The sequence below is a fragment of the Telopea speciosissima genome, chromosome 2, assembly GCF_018873765.1.
Source record: "Telopea speciosissima isolate NSW1024214 ecotype Mountain lineage chromosome 2, Tspe_v1, whole genome shotgun sequence".
In the NCBI taxonomy this organism is placed as follows: Eukaryota; Viridiplantae; Streptophyta; class Magnoliopsida; order Proteales; family Proteaceae; genus Telopea; species Telopea speciosissima.
In genome coordinates, this window is record NC_057917.1 from 11,829,464 (window position 1) to 11,849,533 (window position 20,070).

Genomic DNA, 20,070 nt, shown 5'->3' on the forward strand with positions numbered 1-20,070 from the left:
TAGTGAGAAATGAAGCAATATGAGTTGTTTATTATGAAGCAGCTTCCAGTCTCCTCTGTGTTTTAGTTTCTCTTTCATGCCTGAGATGGGCATGGCTTTTCCTATCCTGGGCTCAGGAGGTACAAAGAGCATTGACATGAATGTTTCCATAAGAAAAGAGTGAAAGTTGGGAAAAAGGGTAATGGTAATTTGAGTGTCAAGAGAATAAAGAAATTCGATTAGCAAGCACAAGACAGATCTGACCTGAGATTAAAGAAAAAAGAGAGGATTAGAAGAAGGCAAGAATGCTGAGATAGAGAACTCCGTCGCAGGTGGTAATCGCCGTAACCCGGTAACCATAGCCGTCGCAGGTGGAGATCAGCCGATCCGAGAGGATTCGAAGAGGGCAAGAGTACTAAGATGAGGAACAGTCGCAGAGTGAGAAGGAATTCAAAATTGGGAGAATAGTTCTCTCCATCGCAGCCCAATAGGAATTACTGTGCATAATAAATTCAAACCGTTCGATATAGCTGAGTCTACGTGTCAGTAATCCATGCCGCGCTGGACGATTTCCAGCGCACCCCTGCGCTGGAGAGGAGCCGAATCCTTCATCCCTTGCTAACTGCGCTACCCCTTGGTTCTTGGGAGAGTCGTTTATCTCTTGGGGAGTTCGCATATAATTGTTCAATGATCCGAACCATTAGTTACAACCCCATCTTAAACATTAGGTACTTCATGTGTAATTTACCGTTACAACCCCTTCTGTAAAACTTTGACTTAACTTAAGTGTCATTTTCTTTCTTCTACCCAAAAAAAAAAAAAAATGTCATTTTCTTAAACATTAGGTATTTCATGTATAATTTACCTTTTTTTTTCTTCCCATTTATTCTCTGCTCCACTCAAAACTACCAATATATTAAAAAACTCTACTCGATCTACATGGGCAAACGTAAGAGTTCTCGCACTTGATTAGGATTCCTAATATACACAATCTAAAAAGATGTCATATTGGTTGAATAATTTGTTCTCCATAAAACCATTTCCTCTCTCTCTCACTCGCCTCTACATCACCTTCCGATACCAAATAGGGTGAGTTGCAGTCAAATCTCTAAACTATATGAACTGCCCCTCTGCATCTTTCTCTTTTTGATTTCTGTAATAGGAAGGAAGCAGTGGATTTGGATCCCCCTACGGCCTGGGGTTGAATGGCCATCATATTGCACTCAATCCATAGGGTGCCATGTGGATTAATTTTACCAATCCAATGATTGGTAGATGAGCTCAATTCAAAATTCAAAACTACCGTTTAAAATTCAAAAATGGCAGATAGTCTTCTACTAACCATTGGATTGTTATAAAATCTACATGGCGACTTGTGAGTTAAGTGTAACGTAATGACCGCTCAACCTCTGGCCACAGAGGATCCAATTTCGGAACCGGTTAATTAGTAGGTTGAAACTTAATATAAAAGTTAGATTACTTTATGCCAAATCCACGATGACACTAGAAAAAAAGTGAGACCACCACTCACCCTTTTTTTTATAATAATTGTTCTACATCATCACTTACAGCTACATGAGTGCTTGTATAGGAAACAAATGGTAGAACCAATTTTAGGAATTTACCCCAAAAAAAAAAAAAAAAGACCCAGCTCTAGTAGCCTCCACCTAATTGCTGATTATTCTGGCTAAGCTCATTGCGTCCACTAAAGCTCTAAGCAAGATAAAGCTTAACCATTGATGCATCAGAAAAAGCTTAACCATCTCATAAGGTCATGGATGTATCGGTATCGAATCGCCTGCATCGGGCGATTCATACCGGTTTTGCATCTTATTGATCTTGATATCGATATGGTACGGACAATGAGTAATATGGTCAAAAAATAAAAATTTCAAAGAGAATCAAGGGCAAATTTGTCTGATATTATCGATCTATGTTGATACTGATCTAATACCATATCGGTTTCTAGGTTAACCGATACCCGTTCCAATAACAAGCACTAAAACCATGCATAAGATGATCCCATCCACTGTTTAAAACGCGTTCCAATACCGAGCACTAAAACTCCGTTTTAAACGTGTTCCTTTTTTTTACCGTTTTAAACACGTTTTTCTGTATGCTTCATAAACATACAGGAAAAATGGCAAATGGCAAACATTCTCGGTTTAAACGCGTTTAAAACACGTTCCCTTGTTTTTTAAGATCTTGGACTTAAGTGATCATATCTCTCTCTCCCGAACTCTAGTTGGCCTGATTTTTTCACCAGCGTAAAGATGACTCAAATGGCTGCCTTTTTCATGATATCATCTTCAACTCAAGGTCAAAGCACGGATATCAAAATTAGAAGCATGTATTTCAAATAAAATTCCTGAATTTATATGAGAATAATGTCGTATTTATAGTCCGTTTTTTTGAAATATAAACGTTTAAAACCTATATCGTCCGTTTTTCTTTGTTTACCGTTCTCTGTTTTTTTAACCATTTTATTTGACCGTCTATTTTCAATTTATTACCATTTAAAAGCCGTATCGTAATACTCTGTTTTTTTTCTGTCACTATGATCGCATCAGTCGTCCAACTGGCCACCAAGTCGTAGAATAGTCAGCACCCACCATCAAAAGATACGCGATCCTCCCAATTCCACTGCACTCATCATCACTAGCCACACCCCGCCCGCCCCTCTCTGTCTCTTTCTCAATTCTACTGCTGTACTCATCATGACTAAAATCCCCTTCCCCACCGTCTCTACCTCTGGCTTAGCCCCTCTCTCTCTCTCTCTCTCACAACAAACACACATGCTAAGCTCATACGTCCTTTTCTTAACTTCCACGCTAACCAACACTCACGTCCAGCATAAGTAGAACTCTCCATCTCTCCCCAAATTATGAGACGTAACGCCTCTTCCCCCACAAATCCACATCAAAATAACGTGAGCAACAACAACCCACCTCCCCCACCAACTCAACCATGAGACCCAAAACCAACATTTTATTTTGGTTTTCAGTCATTTTGGTCTCACTCTTTGCCTTTCTATTTCCCTTCAAAACAATCCCTCCTTATTCCTCTACTAACAAACTAATTACTAGTCCAGAAAAAACCATTGAGATTGCCTTCATCAAACAGGTGATGCAACAAGTTGGTATTGATGAGCTTCTCTCACTCTTGAAACGCATTGCCGAACCGATATCCGGTCGTCTTTGCCGGCACCGCCATCATAGGAAGAGGAAGCCTAAGATGGATTGTGAAGACACCAATGCCTTCACATCTTGGATTGTTTCAGAGTATGATGTCTCCCTCCTCCTCACAGTGAATTTGAATAAGGAATGTGCCAACTTCACTAGTGTTCAAGAGGCCATAAACTCTGTTCCTGATGATAGCCCCACTAGAACACTCATCTTTATTGATTCCGGTGTTTACAGGTCATTCATTATCTTTTTCATTTCTCATTTTCCATTTCTCATCTCATTTCCCATCTTTTCATTCTTCTTTTTTTATTTTTTTTATTTAGACAAGGCATCATGAATGCCCAATGAGGCATCCAACGGTTGGGCTGTGCCACACACATTCCGATGACTGACTGGATATACACCGGGATGTGTGCGACACAGCCCAACCATCAAATGCTTCATTGGGCACTCATTGGACGATGCCCTACGAGGAGAGGAGCCCAATCCATTTTCCTTACTTTGTCTTATTTGGATCCATGTAGTCGATCCCATTAAGTTGGGATAAGGCTGAGATTGTTGTTATTGTATCTTTATCGTATCAAACATTAGCTAATTGATTATTATTTAATCTTAAATTAATAAATTAAGTATGGTGGACTACAGGGAGAAGGTAGTGGTGGGTGCTAACAAGACAAACTTGATATTCCAAGGAAGGGGAAATGTGAACACATACATAGAATGGAATGATACTGCTAACTCCACTGGAGGAACAATTTACAGCTCTTCAGTTGCCATTTTGGCTCCTAACTTTGTAGCTTACAATATTAGCTTTCAGGTAATCAAATTTTATGGTGATTTGATTTGATTGGTTATAACTATGTGGGATAAAATTCTTTGTATTGGGGGCGCAAGGTGCGCCCAGACACATGGGGTTAGGCAAAATGACTGGCCCGTTTCCCTGGATGCCCAAAATCCCACCCTTTTCCCACCCCATGTGACTGCGCCCACATGCGCTCCCGGACAGAGAACGTGCGCCCTAACTATATATAGGATCATCATGAAAAATAATTTGTTTGATTTTTATTTTGGGTATTGGTGATGAAGAATACAGCTCCAGCACCTGATCCAGGTGAAGCTGGTGAGCAGGCTGTGGCATTGAGGATTGTAGGTGACCAAGCTGCTTTTTATGGTTGTGGATTTTATGGTGCACAAGATACACTTCTTGATGACCAAGGGAGGCATTACTTTAAAGAGTGTTTCATCCAGGGATCCATTGATTTCATCTTTGGGAATGCCAGATCACTCTATGAGGTACATATATATCTGTTCTTCAATCATTTCTTGGGCTATATGGAGTTTTAATTAGGCTTATGCTTTCATCTGAGGTTCTGAATCCAAATTATCTAACCCAAAAAAAAAAAAAAAAAAAAAAAAGAGTCAAACATGTTCATAGCTCATATACACCTCAGTCAAGGTATGGTCGATCTCTAGAGTAATTGAACCATTCAATCTTCTTGCTATAACCTAATCTGTGATTCAAACCCGGCCTGACTAACGAATGTGTTGAGGGTTGATGTCTCGTATTCTGTAGTTTGGGTTATGGGCTGCATTCAAAGGACTGTTAAAAGTCTATAGGATTTTAGGACCTTTATCCGCTGCTGTAACTGGAGCGCTGCTTTGCGCATCATGCGGCGCCGCAACGACCATGTATGCACAGTGGGGCCCGCTGTGCACACATGGCTGGTGTTGTGCCGCACGATGTGCACAGCAACGCTCCAGTTACAGCAGCAGATAAAAATTCAGGACTTTAAGGCTTGGAAGTTGAGTTTGTGGCATGCAGCCAATATATTTTACATGGGGGTAATTTAGGAAATTGATCAATCTCTTCTTTTTCCCCTAACTATAAATTTATAGGGATGGGGAATCTTTGTAAACACAAAAAGGCTTGAGAAAGAGAGCATATAACCCTTTCTCAATTACTAGTGAAAGTGCTCTCATATCTCCGTGGACATAGGCTGAATCACGTATAGCCTTGAGTCGGGAATCACGTATATCCTTGTGTTGTGTAGTTATTTGTTTGCTCTTTCGGTTTGTTTTTTGCATCATGAATAACATTTTGTTTCTAGAAAAAGGTGTTCTTAAGTCTGACTTGCTACTTGGATTATGTAATGGATTGGGAGGTGTATAGCCTATTCCTCGCTAAAAACACCAGAACCTTCCCGATTTCAACAATGCAGAGAGATTCAGATTGATGAGAGTTTAGACCATGGTTCGTAATCTCGGGATCAGATTGGTATCGACGAGGCCTATTCTAAATATTGATCATTTGGATACCGATCCAGTGGTACAACCCAAAGGTAAAAAAGTAATAAAAATCAATTTTTATTAAAAAGCAGGGGCAATTCCATCCAATCTGGACTGATTCAGGGCAAATCCAGATACTTAAACCATGGTTTACACTAGGGGTGTAAGTTTGACCTTGTCGGCGCGAGCCCGCCCTAAGCCCGATCAAGGCCTATGCTGAATGTTTCAACCCTGAGGGCGAGTTAGGCTTGAAATTTTCAGGCCCGGGATCAGGGTAGGACCGGGCCAGGGTTGAGGCCTCGGATTTAGCCTTGCCTAGCGTGGCACTGTGTTAGGTTATGCTTTACCTTTTACAATTTTTGTTTAGAGTGTAATTGCCTATTGAACGAAAGTTTGACAAAAGTATATACCATTTTAAGTTTTTAGGTTAAAGTGTATGATAACATCTCACTAGGGGCCTTCATTTTTTATAGAATTGTGACGCGAAGTTGTATAAGTATCTCCATATACCAGATGCTTGCTAATGAGTATTGCACCTTCAAAATTGTAACCTTGCCAATCGTGTGTCTTTTTTTAATATGTAGAATTAGAGTCAGTCAGGACCAACCCGGCTTGATCATGGTCAACCATGACCAGGCTAGGCTGGGCTGAGCTTGGCAGAGCTGGGCCTGGGCTGAGATATCTCAGCCCGACTTTAGGGCTAGGTTGGGCTTGGGCTGCGCTAAGAGGACTCAAGGTTGAGCTGAAATTTTAAAAAATCCGGCCTTGTTTCACCCCTAGTTTACACACACAGTCACACTGTCACACACACACTCACTCTCCCTCTCTCTCTCTCTCTCTCTCTCTCTTCATTCTGTCTATGCCTAGCTATACTGACAATGTTAGGGGATGTTATGGACACAGGATTGCACCATTGTTTCAATAGCCAAACAAATTCCAGGAGTGATTAGTGGATCAATCACAGCTCATGGAAGGCAGTCTATAAGTGAGAAGACAGGATTTTCATTTGTGAATTGTAGTATCAGTGGATCAGGGAAAGTGTGGCTTGGGAGAGCTTGGGGTGCTTATGCCTCTGTTATCTTTGCCAAAACATACATGTCTGATGTGATTTCTTCAGATGGATGGAATGATTGGAATGATCCCTCCAGAGACCAGTCTGTGTTTTTCTTCCCTTTTCTTCTTCTCTTATTTTCTTTCCCTTCAAAGCTTCATCTTAATTAAAGGATTAATTAAACCTTTATTTAATGTTATTAATTACTGTATTTGTAATATTTACAGAACTGTCTTCTTTGGAGAATATGAATGTGTTGGACCAGGAGCCACTGATAAGTTAAGGGTGCCATACACCAAACAATTGAGTTATTCTGAAGTGATTCAGTACTTAGACATTTCTTACATAGATGGAAATGAATGGCTTCTCCATCATCATCTTCAACATGGAGGATTTATTCAGAGATACTAATAATTATTGCAGCAATTTTGGACATCAGAGAAAAGAAGCACAGAAGACAGTAATTTAGTCTGAAATTAAGGATACTAATTAGGTAATTAATTAAGTGGAAGGGCATATAACATCAGTTTAAGAGGACAAATTAACGGATATATAATGCCCTCAAATTTATGATTTTTTTTTTTTGGAATTGTAATAAGGATATTATAGTACTAAAAAAAAGAGGAAAAAATAGTTCTTTTTGGAAAATCTTGAGAAGAGAAAATGATTTGGTTTAATCATCTACAATTCTATCATGTTTTTAATAATTTCATATGGTGCTTTATTGGGCTCAAATTTGGTGGACATGTTTATATCATCATCACCTATATTTTGAACTAATTTATTACAAACATTTTAAAATGTTTAATAAATGAACTCAACAGGGATTGTTGACAAATCGAGCGGAAGCCTATACATGATGGGCTATGTCCGAGGGGTCCCAAATCTATTATATGGCTGAAAAGTGTAGGCATGACGTGGAAACTCTATCCTTCGGATATTTATAGAATGGTTTGGAGTGACTACATGTCAAATTTCATACTCAAATACAAATATATACCTTCCTATGCATTTTGTATGCACTTTCTTTGTAGTTTTAAGTTGTCTTTGGTATGATTTATATTTATATTTTTCTGATGTATTTATTTTTTTTGTAGGAATTTGATATGATTTATGACTTGATTATCACAAATACAAAATAGAAAGATTGAAATTCAGAAATAAGCAAAGACCTATTTGTGATTTATGTTCATATATCTTTTTTAGCTATTTATATGCTAAAGGTTACTTGATACATGTCTTGATCTTTACCACAAAAAAAATAAATGTCAACAACAACTTCCTACAGTAGATGGTGAGTTGTGGTGCGCTTCATGCTCACCAGGAGGTTTCGAGTTCAAGCCTCTAGGCTGTTACTTTCCCCTCCCTATCCCCACCCTTAGTAGTAATAGTAATATGGGTAATTTACACATACCACCCTTGAGGTTTGACGAAAGGATATTTTCACCCCCCAGTTTTGGAAAATTCTACGTACCCCCCTGAGGTTTGCAAATGGTAACAAATAAGCCCATTCCGTCAGTTCATGACTAACACTGTTAAAAATTAGACTTGAACTGATGGAATTGCCCTTACAAGGAAAAAAAAAAAAAAAAAAGAAGTAAAAACGCCTGCATCTCATCTTCCCCAATCGATTTTGGGGAAGATGAGTTGCATGCTATAGATAGAAGGTCTGTCCATTAGAATAGCAAGCCCAGCTTTATCTCGACAAGGAAGCAACTTCAACCAAGGAGTTAGGTTCTCAGTAAAAACAACCTCCCGCGGCAGAGCACCACATCTAAGGGTACTTGAGAATGGTCGAAAGCTCCAATGTGGAGAAGCATAAGTAGTAGATGATTCCAAGCCCAAAAGCAAATACATCTTCCATTTCCAAAACCCCATCACCGACCCTCTCTCAAAACCCATCTTTGCTAAAACCGCCAGCATCTCCACTAACCCCTATTTCTCCTTTCATCCCTATTCTTTTCTCATTATTTTTTTTTATCATTTTCATTCTAAAAACCCTCATCCCACCATCATCGATTCTCCTCTCCATTTCTTTTCACTTCTAATCTAACCCACATCCTTGTCTAAACAAAACCCCAATCTGAATTCCAGCCATGACCCCACCCATCCTCAACTAATTTATCATTTATGATCCCATCATGTCTTTGATTTCCTTTTCCATTTTCCCTCCCAATAAGCATCGGATCCCTATTTCTTTTCTTTTATTCCCAGTTTTCCAAACCCAACACAGAATCAGAATCCATTGGCTGCCATCATTTTTTTTTCAAGCTCTCTGGAATCCATTGTCAGCTGTGGTGCAAAGAAATGTGGAGCAGAAAAAATAGAAGAAGATTAGGAAGAAGAAGAGGAAACCCGGACGGAGAAGGAGATGGGGAGGAAATTATTGTGCGGACATAGAAGTTAATCGAAGCACAGAAGAGACCCGAGAAGGTGTGGGTCAGATTTTTCCAGGTTGAATCGACTTGATCTTGGGGATATCGAAGACAACCCACAACTTAACTCCGGGAAGTTTCGCATTTGCGCTCGATACAGGATCAAATCCACCCCATCGTTCGTAGTTCTAGCGACCTTGCATGAATGACAACTCCAGCTCATGAATCCGGAATTTTTTAACCTAATCAAAGTAGCATAAAATCCCATTAGTTATTACTCTTTGAACTTAAATTGCAGTTTTGAAGACGGTAACAATTAACAAACCCTAGATTCTGAACAGAAATAAAACTGATCGTAGAGTTAAAAGCAAAAGCTAGAAACACAGATACAAATGGGTTAAAACCTAAAGCAAATGGAAGAGGGAAAGGAAAGAGACTGAATCAGGATCGGTTCCATGGTGTTCCCTACAAGGATACCTGCAACTTATCTTCCCCAAATCGATTGGGGAAGATGAGTTGCAAGTGTTTTTTTTTTTTTGGGTAAAGGCAATTCCGTCAGTTCAAGTCTAATTTTTAACCATGTTAGTTTTGAACTGACGCAGGGGGTACGCAGAATTTTCCAAAACGGGGGGGGGGGGGTGAAAATATCCTTTCGTCAAACCTCAGGGGTGGTATGTGTAAATTACCCTAATAATAATGTATAAGCTTCGTTTCCCAAAAAAAAAAAAAATGTCTTGATGGTTCTGCAGCTCAATTGGCTTCATCTTAACTAACTAGGTCCTTCTAGGCATCACTATGCCTAGTGAAGCATAACACTTCACTATTTGTCACTTCGTTGTCCATGAGTTAATAGTTTATGTGATAGAGGACCCCACATATATATTCATGGACAAATTTTATTCCAATGTAAGTAAGAAAGGTTGCTCAAACTCTGATGCAAAGTTTTAGTAAAATGACCAAAATACCATCAAAAGGAGATGAATATAAAATACAAAATACCATTATCTACTTCCTCTACTCATTTTAAGCTAAAAGTGTATTGATGAGATAATTGTCTGGTCCTCTATCACATGGACTAATCTATATACTACCATGTGGCAAATAGTGAGCATTATATTTCACTAGGCATAAAAACCGAACCAAAACTAAATGTGAACAGCAAGGTTTGGTTCGGTTTTTATTCAGTTTTGGTTTGTTTATTATTCAGTTTCATACTCATTTTTGACCCGGTTTATATTCGATTTCGATAAATTTTTACATCTTTTATCTACAAAAAAATCCCTTATTTGTTAGTGTCATAATCTATTAATTTTTTTTTTCCAAGATTAAAAAAATAATAGAACTTATCATCCACATAGATCATCCAATTTTTCCCACTTTAGACAATAATTAGGTTGGGCTTTAAATGATTATGTCTAGAAGGGTGATATGGTAAAATTGACTATCGAATATCAAGGGAACCCATATGTCAAAATTTCAAACTCAAATTCAATCATATAAATAGTTTATATGTAACGGGGAACATGCCGTCCACGTATATACTTCCATGCACCCATGTTAAATTCCTACATTTTCTTTTTCCACTTGGTTAACTTCTCATAGGCTAAAAATTGCCATGTGAGTCAGGGACCCATACTAGAAGACCTTCTTTCCCCTTCTTTAGCATTTGATTGAAGAATGAAGCCAAATTTGTATTTTTTTTTTATGTTTTCTTTTGGGGAAGAATCAAGCCAAATGTATCTAATAGTGATTCTGAGTTAGCATCTTTTGGGGGGATTTAAAAGCATTGGGACAATTGGTAACTATTTTGGTAGAAATGATGAATTACTTCTCTATTTTTGAGTTAGCTAGTAGACTAGTCTCCAAGGCTAGGGTAAGCAAGACATTTCTGTACGACGCCCGTGTGCGAAGGAATCTACATGCCAAGACACAAAAACAATGGGCCCTTTTATTTCTCTCTCCTTCAAAATCCTCCCTCAATTTTATGAATTATAATGAGTCCCTCCATACTAGGGGTGTCAATTCTAGGTCTGGCATGGCAAATAGGACCGAGTCCACCAACTAAAGCCTGACATGTTTACTAACTAGGTGGTCCCAATGTAGGGTCCTAGCCCAACCGATTACAATCCGATCTAGCCCAACCCTTTAACTTGTAAACTTTGCTAGGGGCTTGGGCATTGTTTGATTTATTTGCTCAAATCTGTTATGACATTAACTTTCTGTTGGGCTGGGCCTAATGTATTGAGCATATTTTTAAGCTTAAATGTATATCAGGGGATATGGGTCAGCACGAGTTGCACTATTTCAGCCTATTTCTAATGAATCAGCCATGTTCAAACGGTTGGAATATTCAATTTTAATGGGAAAAGATAGAAAAGAGGTGGCAAGAAACGGTTGTCGCAAGACGATACACCTCTTTGTAAAATTAAAACATTCAGTTTTAATGGGCTGCACCATTTAAAACCCGTTTATATTTAAACAAGGACATAGCTTGGTTCTACAATGTCTAAGGCTCAATTAAGGCCAGAAGCATGACCGAGCCCGACCAGGTCTTACCTAAATACTTAAACGGGCGGTCATGGTGAAGGCTTTAAGCACCATGAGGCCCAGTTAGGCCCGACTGAACCCGACTAAGCCCAACCAATTGACACCCCTACTCCATACGCTCAAATTAGTACTCTAGCGTTGAAGGGAATCCTCTCCCTTAACTTTACCCTAAACCGAAACAGTCAAACCGATCAAACCTAATTGAAAAATCTGATCCGAATCCCTATCAAGCTGGCTTCGGTTTGGGATAATTATAGAATCTCTTGAAAAGCGAACCCAACTGATAACAGCCCGAAAAAATAATATCAAAATAAATCAAATCCAAACTGAACCTTATCTTATTGGGATAGAAACCGACAATTCAACCCGACCAAAACCAAACCAAACCAAACCGAACTATCTGGCACCCCTAAGGACTTGGGGGACCCTTGCTTCTACCGAGTAACAAAAACAAAAGGAGACAACTATTGCCTTGTCCACCCTATCGCCCGATGAAACCTAACGGAAACAAAAACAAAAACCAAGAATGGCAGGAAAAGATGAGGAAGGAATGGGAGATTTAAATTTTGAAAATCAAACCCTAACGGCATTTTCTGCAAGAATTTTCCTTTGAATTCTTTACCACCAATAGAGAAGTAACACGTGGCATAGAATATAAAATTTACTTTGGAGAGAATAGTTTTCGGATTCTTATATTTCAACCCCAAAAGCCCAAAACAAATCCAACCCCACATTGAATCCGCAAACCCCAAGCCTCAGAAAACTTCGAATTGTGTGTTCTCTCCCGTTTCTCACTTTCTCTCCTCCTATCCGTTACAGGTACTTTGTTCTTTCTCTCTTCGTCTTCTTCTTTTCTGCTGTATTTTTTTTTCCCGATTTCTCTCTCGAAGATTGTAAATCAGTTTCGTTTGCAGGAGAAGTCAGAAGGATTCCAACTTCCATTTCTGATTGCCATTTTTTTTTGATTTGTTTTTTTTTTCTTTCTTCCCTGAAGGTTCTTGACGAAATCGAACGAAATTTTCTTGTTTTCTTCTCCTCTTCAAGCGATCGAAGTAGAGTCGCATCAAGAATTAGATAGAGATGGGTCAGATTCAGTACTCTGAGAAATATTTCGACGATACTTACGAGTACAGGTAAAATTCCTCTCTAAGATCATTACAGAATGAAATATATGAAGTTCCAGTTTTGAACCCTCTTTTGAGTCTTGATTCTTGAAACACCCCTTCCAATTGCGTTTTTTGCAGGCACGTCGTTCTCCCTCCTGAAGTCGCCAAACTGCTCCCAAAGAATCGCCTTCTTTCCGAAGTAAGTAAAAGGACAATCTCTGTGAATTTAACGAAATTGAAGGAAGAAAACCTCTTTAATTACCTGTTTTTTCTCTTTTATTTCATTCTTGTTTTTAAAATTTTTTGGGTTGGGTTTCAGAATGAGTGGCGAGCGATCGGGGTTCAGCAGAGCCGTGGATGGGTTCACTACGCGATCCACCGCCCTGAGCCACACATTATGCTCTTCAGGAGGCCGCTTAACTACCAACAGCAGCAGGAGAACCAGGCTCAGCAACAGATACTAGCCAAGTGAAAAGAATTTAACTCTTAATTCCCAACAATGCTTCTTTCTTGATTCTCTCTCAATCTTTTCATCTAGAAAAGAAGACATGGTTAGGGTTTCTGAAATTGTTAGTGTTGAATGTGACTGTAATTCTGTGCCATTGTAGGTATCTTGTTGGGTTTTCTGCCTTAGTTTTCCGTAATGGGATTCAAGCAATTCGTGACATTGTTATTACTTTTTCTTTTAGGGTTTCGTTTCTTCGTTCTTTAAACGTATGGTGTGGCCAACTGTAGAGTGACTGCTTGTCTATTTTGTCTAATTTCGTGGTTTTCGTTTCTCTATCCTTTTTGGATAAGAAGATCAGGGTTTCGCTTTTTTTTCCTTCTTTTTTAGATAATTTTAACCTAGTTATCTTCTGGGTAATTGTGATCTTTTCGTTTGAGAATCCACTTCCTTGAATGAGTTCTCTGGTTTAGAACTCCTCAAATCCAAATAAAAATTTGGAATTTAACTGGCCCCCATTAAAATTGGAAAACCCAGAAGTTCAAACAAACGATCCAAAATGGGTTTCCTCCCAAAGAAGTATGGAATGGAGTTCTAAGTTCTCAAAGTATATCTAGAGTCCATTTCTCTGGAGAAAAGAGATTCTTCTTTATATTAATACAGAGCGGCCATATCTGTAGAAAATGACTTAGATTGGTTGTGTCAAATTTTGAATTCAAATTTAATCAAATACCTTCTCCAAAGTACTGATATGCATCTTGTTTGAAGATTGATAGTTTTCAATATTTTGTGTTTTGTGCCTCCTTGTTAACTCCAAAAGTTCTTAAACTTAACTGTGTCCAAGGTACCCTGGGTTTACTTGTGCACAAAATTACACTGCCCAATTGACCTGCCATGAGTTGGAATTGCTTCTATTGACTTGCCCATGTTGAAGTTCTAGTCTTGCTAGCCAGTCTGAGTAACAGAAATTTTTTATGGTTTATCAATCCTCCCATTAAATAGGAATGATACTTGTTTGCCTCGTAAAATTTACTATATAATTAACCAGTTATGTGCAATAGAATCTTTTGTTTTAGGGACAATTTCGAAATCTACTAGATAGGAAAAAAAATTACAAAACATATAGATTTACAATAAAAGTAAGTGTCTGTGTGAGTGTGGTGTGTGTTGTGTATATACGCCATTCCACGGTCGTTAATCTTTTGGGATTGGTGTGTGGTTTGTATAATTACATTTTTATCAAAAAAAATAAAAATATCAAACAAAGTCAAACCTCTTATTTTGTAATACTTTTCTTTATCTAATTGATCTAGGTAATTTTCCCTTTCTCTGAGAGGAAGAGATGGGCATGTAGTAGGCAAACTATAATAAACATTAGGGAATATGTTGGGCATCGGGCCAGGTTCTGTGTCTATGCATAGAAAAGACCCCATGCCCATCTCATGGCAAGTAAGCGGGCAGCGTGCCCATCCCTAGTCCTAAACTTTGAGTTTTATTAACCAATGGAAAAATGCAGATCATATACTATACAAAACGAGGCATCTTTGTCATACTATACATACGATGATCAAATTAGTCATCTTTGTCTCTCTTTTAATTTTTCTAACATTGTGCATGTCAGTCATACTAAGCAAAAATTATTTTGACCAATGATCGAGCAATTTCAACCATTGGATAGAGAAGATCCATATGGGTTGGATATGCATCTCTTGTATTGTATAAATGTATGCCCTGTTTTAGTTATCCTTGTATAATTAGTATGTAGCAACCTAATTAATGCATTTTGAAAAATTGATATCAAAGGTTATGAAGATGCACATATGGATCTTAGAGCCCCATCTATGTTGCCATGGGGCATATGACCCTTTAATCCTAGAACCTTGTTTTGGCCAACTTTATATAGAAAAATCCATGATAAAAAATAAATACATTTTAACTAATAGATCTTAAACTGTTTCTCTTAATGACTAAAAAGATTAGTTCCAGGTAAAAGGTTGTTAGATGATTTTTGGGAATCATCAATCAAAACTCTAGCTCCAATGCAAGCTAGTATAATACGTGTATTATATTTTTACATATATTAAAAAAAAAAAAAATTAAAATCTATCTTAACCGTTAGATTAAAAGAAACTTAAAATCTAATAAGAACCGTTAGATGAAAAAAACCTAACTCTTATCTCTTCTTCCTCTTCGATTGCAGCGGTTGGTTCCCGACTTCCCGGTTCCCCTTCTCCATTCCTCTCTATCTCTTCTTCTTCTTCTTCTTCTTGCGTTCTGCGACTTCTGCCGGCGATTGCAGGGGTTGTTTTGCCGACGATTCTTTTGCCTCTTCTCCAGCGACTGGTTCTGCGATTTCTGTCAGTGATTGCAGAGCTGGTTCCCGGTTCCCCTTCTCCATTCCTCTTTATCTCCTCTTCTTTTTGCAGTCGTCAAGCCGGCGATTGCAGTGGTGGTCAAGGTATTTTCCCAAAACATTTCCCCCTCCATTCTAGGTGTGATTTCGGATATAGATAGAGTGAGATCTTAAATACTAGCAAAGAAACCAGTACAAGAAATTGACAAAAGACAACCATTCACTGCAAGGGGGCAAATATATTTACAATCTAAAATTCAAATATATTTACGTATCCTCTGAAGATGCGTTCCTTCCTCGAACAAAGACTTGTCCGTGGGGAATCCTTCAAATGTTGCTGGTAATGTCATTCTACCAGTTTAACTCGTATTGGTGGAATATAATCAATAACTATTGGCCACTTGAAAGAGTTCCTTCTATTTAATCCACTGGAGTTGTTATTGTATCTTGTTTGCTGCTTTTCTTAGTTTCATGCTTCAAATTGAGCTGGATTGTTTAGTGATTTAAATGTGGTGTTTGAATCTGTCTCTTTGTTTGCATTACAAGCTCAGTGGAATGGTTATTGGAATCTAGTTTTCAGCTCTTACTGTTGTCATTGTCTTAGAAGAAATGTTGTCTCCTCTGTACCTTTTCATTTGTCAAGCCTATCAGAGCTCGTAATGTTTAGTTGGAGGTCTTCCTGTACCATCCAACTTTGTCTGATTTGAAGAAAGGAATTATGTTATTCATGTCAATCATCCCTTTTGATTGATTGGTCATTTTAATCCCTATAATAAAGAATGTAATGAATTTAGACTTGTTAATCAATCAAACTATATATTTAAGCACATCAGTAAATATATACCCGTTTCATAGGTGTACATGTCTATTGCATCGTGAATATATACCCGTATTTTTGTTTCTAGATTTTTACAGAGCAATCGTATTATACACGTATTAAACACATACCATATTATTGCCATAGCATTTTATTGCGTCAGATTTTTTGAAAAATATTATTACCGTACAGTCCATTTGACTGCCATACGTATTATTTGCTACATTTTTTTCTTCACCACCTCAACAACGATACTTATTTAATTCCCCTTCCTTATCAAGTGTTGAGCGAATGCAAACTTGGCAAATGTAGTTATCAGTGTTATTATTTGTTACAAAGCAGCTCAAGTAGGGTCCAAATTTTATATTTGAAATTAAAAGAAAAATAATGTAAAAAAATAAACAATTTAAGAAAATTTGAACTGTTGAAAATATGAGGGAACATTGTCACAATTATTATAGGGAACCCCAACTACGAGACATGAATTTGAGTATGTTACCTGCATCCTTTGTCTTTCTTCTAAAATCTCTTAGAAAAGCCGAAAAACAAGAAGTGCCGTCTCCTCCGCCTCCCCCCCCCCCCCCTCCCTCCGTCCCTCCCTCACTCCCTCCTCTCAACTAATTGATTTTTGGATGAGATAACATTGCTTGGGCCTCTAGAGTCTGCATGCGCGCAAGCATCGATATGGGCAAGATTTTTGTTTGTCCATGAAGGCCGGGCGATACTTTCCAAGGGAGCAGGGTGATTCTGTGTCTAGGTGCAGGAGCCACACTGGCCACGTCACCAGTAACGTTCTTTTTCTCTTGTTTTTTTTCTTGGGGTGAAGCATGGTATTTTATCTGGATTGGGCTAGGTCAGGGTATTCTCAAACCTGAGGTTTTGGGTTCAACCCTGGCTGGTAGGGGGGTGGAGACTGGACAGAAGAAATAGTGACAGAATCCTAATTTTTGTCTAAAATTGTATGGAGACTGGCTGCGAAGTCCATGGAAAAACAATCCAACCATACATCATGGTTGATGGAGGATTGATTAAATTAGGAAGTCATCTGAGTTTTCTTGGAAGCCATCTGAATTTTTTTAGCAACATGTCACCAACGATTCTTTCCAGATTATGGACTGGTTCTGAGAAGATGCTAAAAGAATAAACCTGCGGCATGAAAAAGAAACCTTTTTGGAGAATAAGAGAGCTTGTGATCATACAAAGAGCTTGCATTAAACATCAGTTAGACATACTCTAAAAGAATAAACCAGAGGCATCAAAAAAGAAAAATATTAGTTAATGGTTCTGAGAAGATGCTACTATCTTCAATGACTAAATCTGGTTCATCATAACTGTGGAATTGGGTGATGTTTCAAGTAACTGATGAATTCTCTAGAACTGTAATGATCTGGAGATTCCCAAACTCTAGGCTTCACATTAAAGCCACCTTTTCTTTGGATTTAGACGGAGAGATCCGAGTCCTAGAATATCAGGAAACATGGGAGGGGAATATCTCAAGCTCCTATTATTGTTCATTTGAAGTGCAATCCTTGTCAACAGCAAGTCCAGCCTCTTGAACTAAAGTTCAAGAAGAACCAAAATAAACAAATTTTGGAATAAGAGCCATCCAAAGTTGGGACAACTATGTTACAAAGAAAGAAAGAAGTATCTGTTTGAAATAAACACCAGAAATAGAACACATTGAATCTCTGTTTAGCAAAGCAGCTTCCTGTTTCAATATGTGTGACGACGTTGGAAATATGGCACAAACTGTCAGCTATTTCTTCAGTCAGAGAAGATAATCTGATTAAATTCCCCTTTAAGAGACTTCAAGCTTTTTCTAATTTACCATTAATGTCAGTGAAATCTAAAGATAGGACCGGACCTTGAAGCTTCACTTAGATATCAGGCTTAATGAACAGGAATAAAAGCCAAAGTTTGATTGCCAAAATAATTGAAGCTGGTCAAAATCTTAAAATATCTGAAATAATTTTCAGTTTTCCTTATTTAAAGCTTAAATGTCACTTAAAAGTATCAAAACTTTAAACATTGCTCATTCTTAGATAGTCTGATTGGTTTGATCAAATTTTAAGGACACATTGCAAAGGTCACCCCCTATTTAAGGCTTTGCCATGTTTTTTTTTTTTGAAGACAAGGGAAGGGGTCCAAGGCATGCTTCATTTGAAATTTGACATGTTGCCAACCCAAAGGATTGGATCTCAGCAGCAGTCAATGTAAGGTGCAAGAACTGGAAGTTGAATTTTTTTAGGGAAAGGTTCTTTGAGCAAGCAGGGTAGGATGGAATCTCCCATAGCCCCACCTTATTGACCATCTGATCCCCCTCTCTGCATCTCAGCCTTTCAATCCATCCGCTGCTGCTACCCACTCTCTCTGCCAATGCACCTTCTCTCTCTCCCCTTGTCTCTCCCCCTCTCGCTGCTGCAACCGAATAACCTCCAGTCTTCAGTATGGAATTCGAAAAGAAGAGAAGAAAAGACTCCAAGCCTTTTCTAGACATTGCTGTTTTAATGGCCAACCTTCTCGTCCATTCACCGGAACAATGTTATAGCAATCTCTAACATAATCTAGTCCACCGGAAATGCTTAAAAAGGTATCCTATACGAGAAATGGAGAAGTTCAGAGGAAATAATCACCAAAAATATAATCAAAGAACAAAAGGTTTCGAGGTCCCCCTACCCCCATCCTTTCCAAAATCTCCCGATGCCACTGATGAACCAGGAAAATTTTAGATTAAGAAAATGCAGAGAGACACATAGAGGGAATGCAACGCAAGGAGAAGAAAAAGAGTAAAAAATCGGCCATACTTTAAAAAAAAGAGAGAGAAGAGAAGTAGCAGAGTGGATCTGGAGAGCAGGAGAAATAGATTTTCAGGCTTGCATCGGAAGGAAAGCTCTCGGAGATCCAGCCATTAATGGAGCAGAGCAATTGAGGTATTTGTTTGCTGTGCTTTGCCCATTGTTTGCTTTTCCTGTTTTGTTTTCTCTTCACTTGTTGGTGGTCATATTCATCAGTTGCAGAGAGAAGTGCAAGGACATCACCGCTTGCAGCGGCAAGGGGGGGGGGGGAACAGAGAGAGGTTGCAATGGTGGTGGAGAGAGCGAGTTGCAGCAGCAGATAGATAGACTGAACATCTGAGATGCAGAGAGGGTGATCAAACAGTCAAGGTAGGGGCGTGGGCTGTGTCGCTTGCTCAGAGAACCTTTTCCCAATTTTTTATGTGAGAACGAGGTTGTATTCGATATTTGATATTAACCAGTTTAACAGTTCTCAGGTTTGACATAATCAAGAGAAGAAAAGACATTCATATTCACACCACAAGGAATTCTTTTTTTTTTTTTTTTGGGTAAAGACTCCACAAGGAGTTCGAGTTCAAATTAAGTCAGGCTAACCAAATTAAAATTAACCCCCCCCCCCCTCCCCAAAAAAAAAAAAAAGTCACTTGCTCTAAAACGCCTCCAACCCCCCCCCCCCCCCTACCCAAAAAAAAAAAAAAGAAAAAAAAAAAGAAAAGAGGTCACATGAAGGATATGGTCCATGCAATAGGTGAGGGCTATTGTTTAGACGATCTGGATTGAAGATAAAAAATGACTCAAAAGTGCAACAGGGACTTATAGTGTTAACTAATTCTGTAAGACTCTTCATAAAGTTACAAGCTTCCTTGCCATCTTGTAGTTATAGCTACATTGCACAACTTCACCAATCCTAAAACTCTTTCTTAATTTTAATTTCCATACTTTCATGTGTAGGAGGATTTCATAAGATTCTTCTTTGAGCAACTAAAAAATTCTTCCTTTTTTTTAATCTTAACTAAAAATTCATTTTGAACTTAACAAGAGTCAATCTGCATTCTCTACACCACAACTTTTTTTTTTTTTCCCAGAAATTAATTCAGCTAATTAATTAACAAAAAAGAAAAGCTCGGAACT

At 38.4% G+C, this 20,070-nt stretch overlaps 2 protein-coding genes across 3 annotated transcripts in view; both read left to right on the top strand.

Moving 5' to 3' along the window:
- LOC122650325 (cyclin-dependent kinases regulatory subunit 1-like) overlaps window positions 1-13,008 on the top strand; it is a 19,376-nt gene extending 6,368 nt beyond the window's left edge. The window contains exons 1-4 of one of the 2 annotated variants that reach the window (XM_043843719.1): window positions 12,201-12,235; window positions 12,416-12,556; window positions 12,668-12,728; window positions 12,849-13,008. In XM_043843719.1, coding sequence (XP_043699654.1) covers window positions 12,504-12,556; window positions 12,668-12,728; window positions 12,849-13,001 — 267 coding nt within the window. In that variant the 5' untranslated portion in view covers window positions 12,201-12,235; window positions 12,416-12,503 and the 3' untranslated portion in view covers window positions 13,002-13,008. Of the gene's footprint in view, window positions 1-12,200; window positions 12,236-12,415; window positions 12,557-12,667; window positions 12,729-12,848 lie in introns of those variants that run through there. The other variant, XM_043843720.1, reaches the window with a different exon arrangement.
- Window positions 2,934-6,994, top strand: LOC122650323 (putative pectinesterase 14). Its single transcript, XM_043843718.1, has 5 exons — window positions 2,934-3,398; window positions 3,810-3,981; window positions 4,251-4,457; window positions 6,354-6,604; window positions 6,729-6,994. The coding sequence occupies exons 1-5, from the start codon at window positions 2,947-2,949 to the stop codon at window positions 6,910-6,912; spliced, it is 1,266 nt and encodes a 421-aa protein (XP_043699653.1). The 5' UTR covers window positions 2,934-2,946; the 3' UTR covers window positions 6,913-6,994.
- Window positions 13,009-20,070: the final 7,062 nt, after the last annotated feature.

Excerpts from the sequence above, each read along its gene's own strand:
- LOC122650323 (XM_043843718.1), top strand. The coding sequence starts at position 2,947 with ATGAGACCCAAAACCAACATTTTATTTTGGTTTTCAGTCATTTTGGTC. Across the intron at positions 4,458-6,353 it reads ATGCCAGATCACTCTATGAG|GATTGCACCATTGTTTCAAT; the intron begins GTACATATATAT and ends TTATGGACACAG. Across the intron at positions 6,605-6,728 it reads AATGATCCCTCCAGAGACCA|AACTGTCTTCTTTGGAGAAT; the intron begins GTCTGTGTTTTT and ends TAATATTTACAG.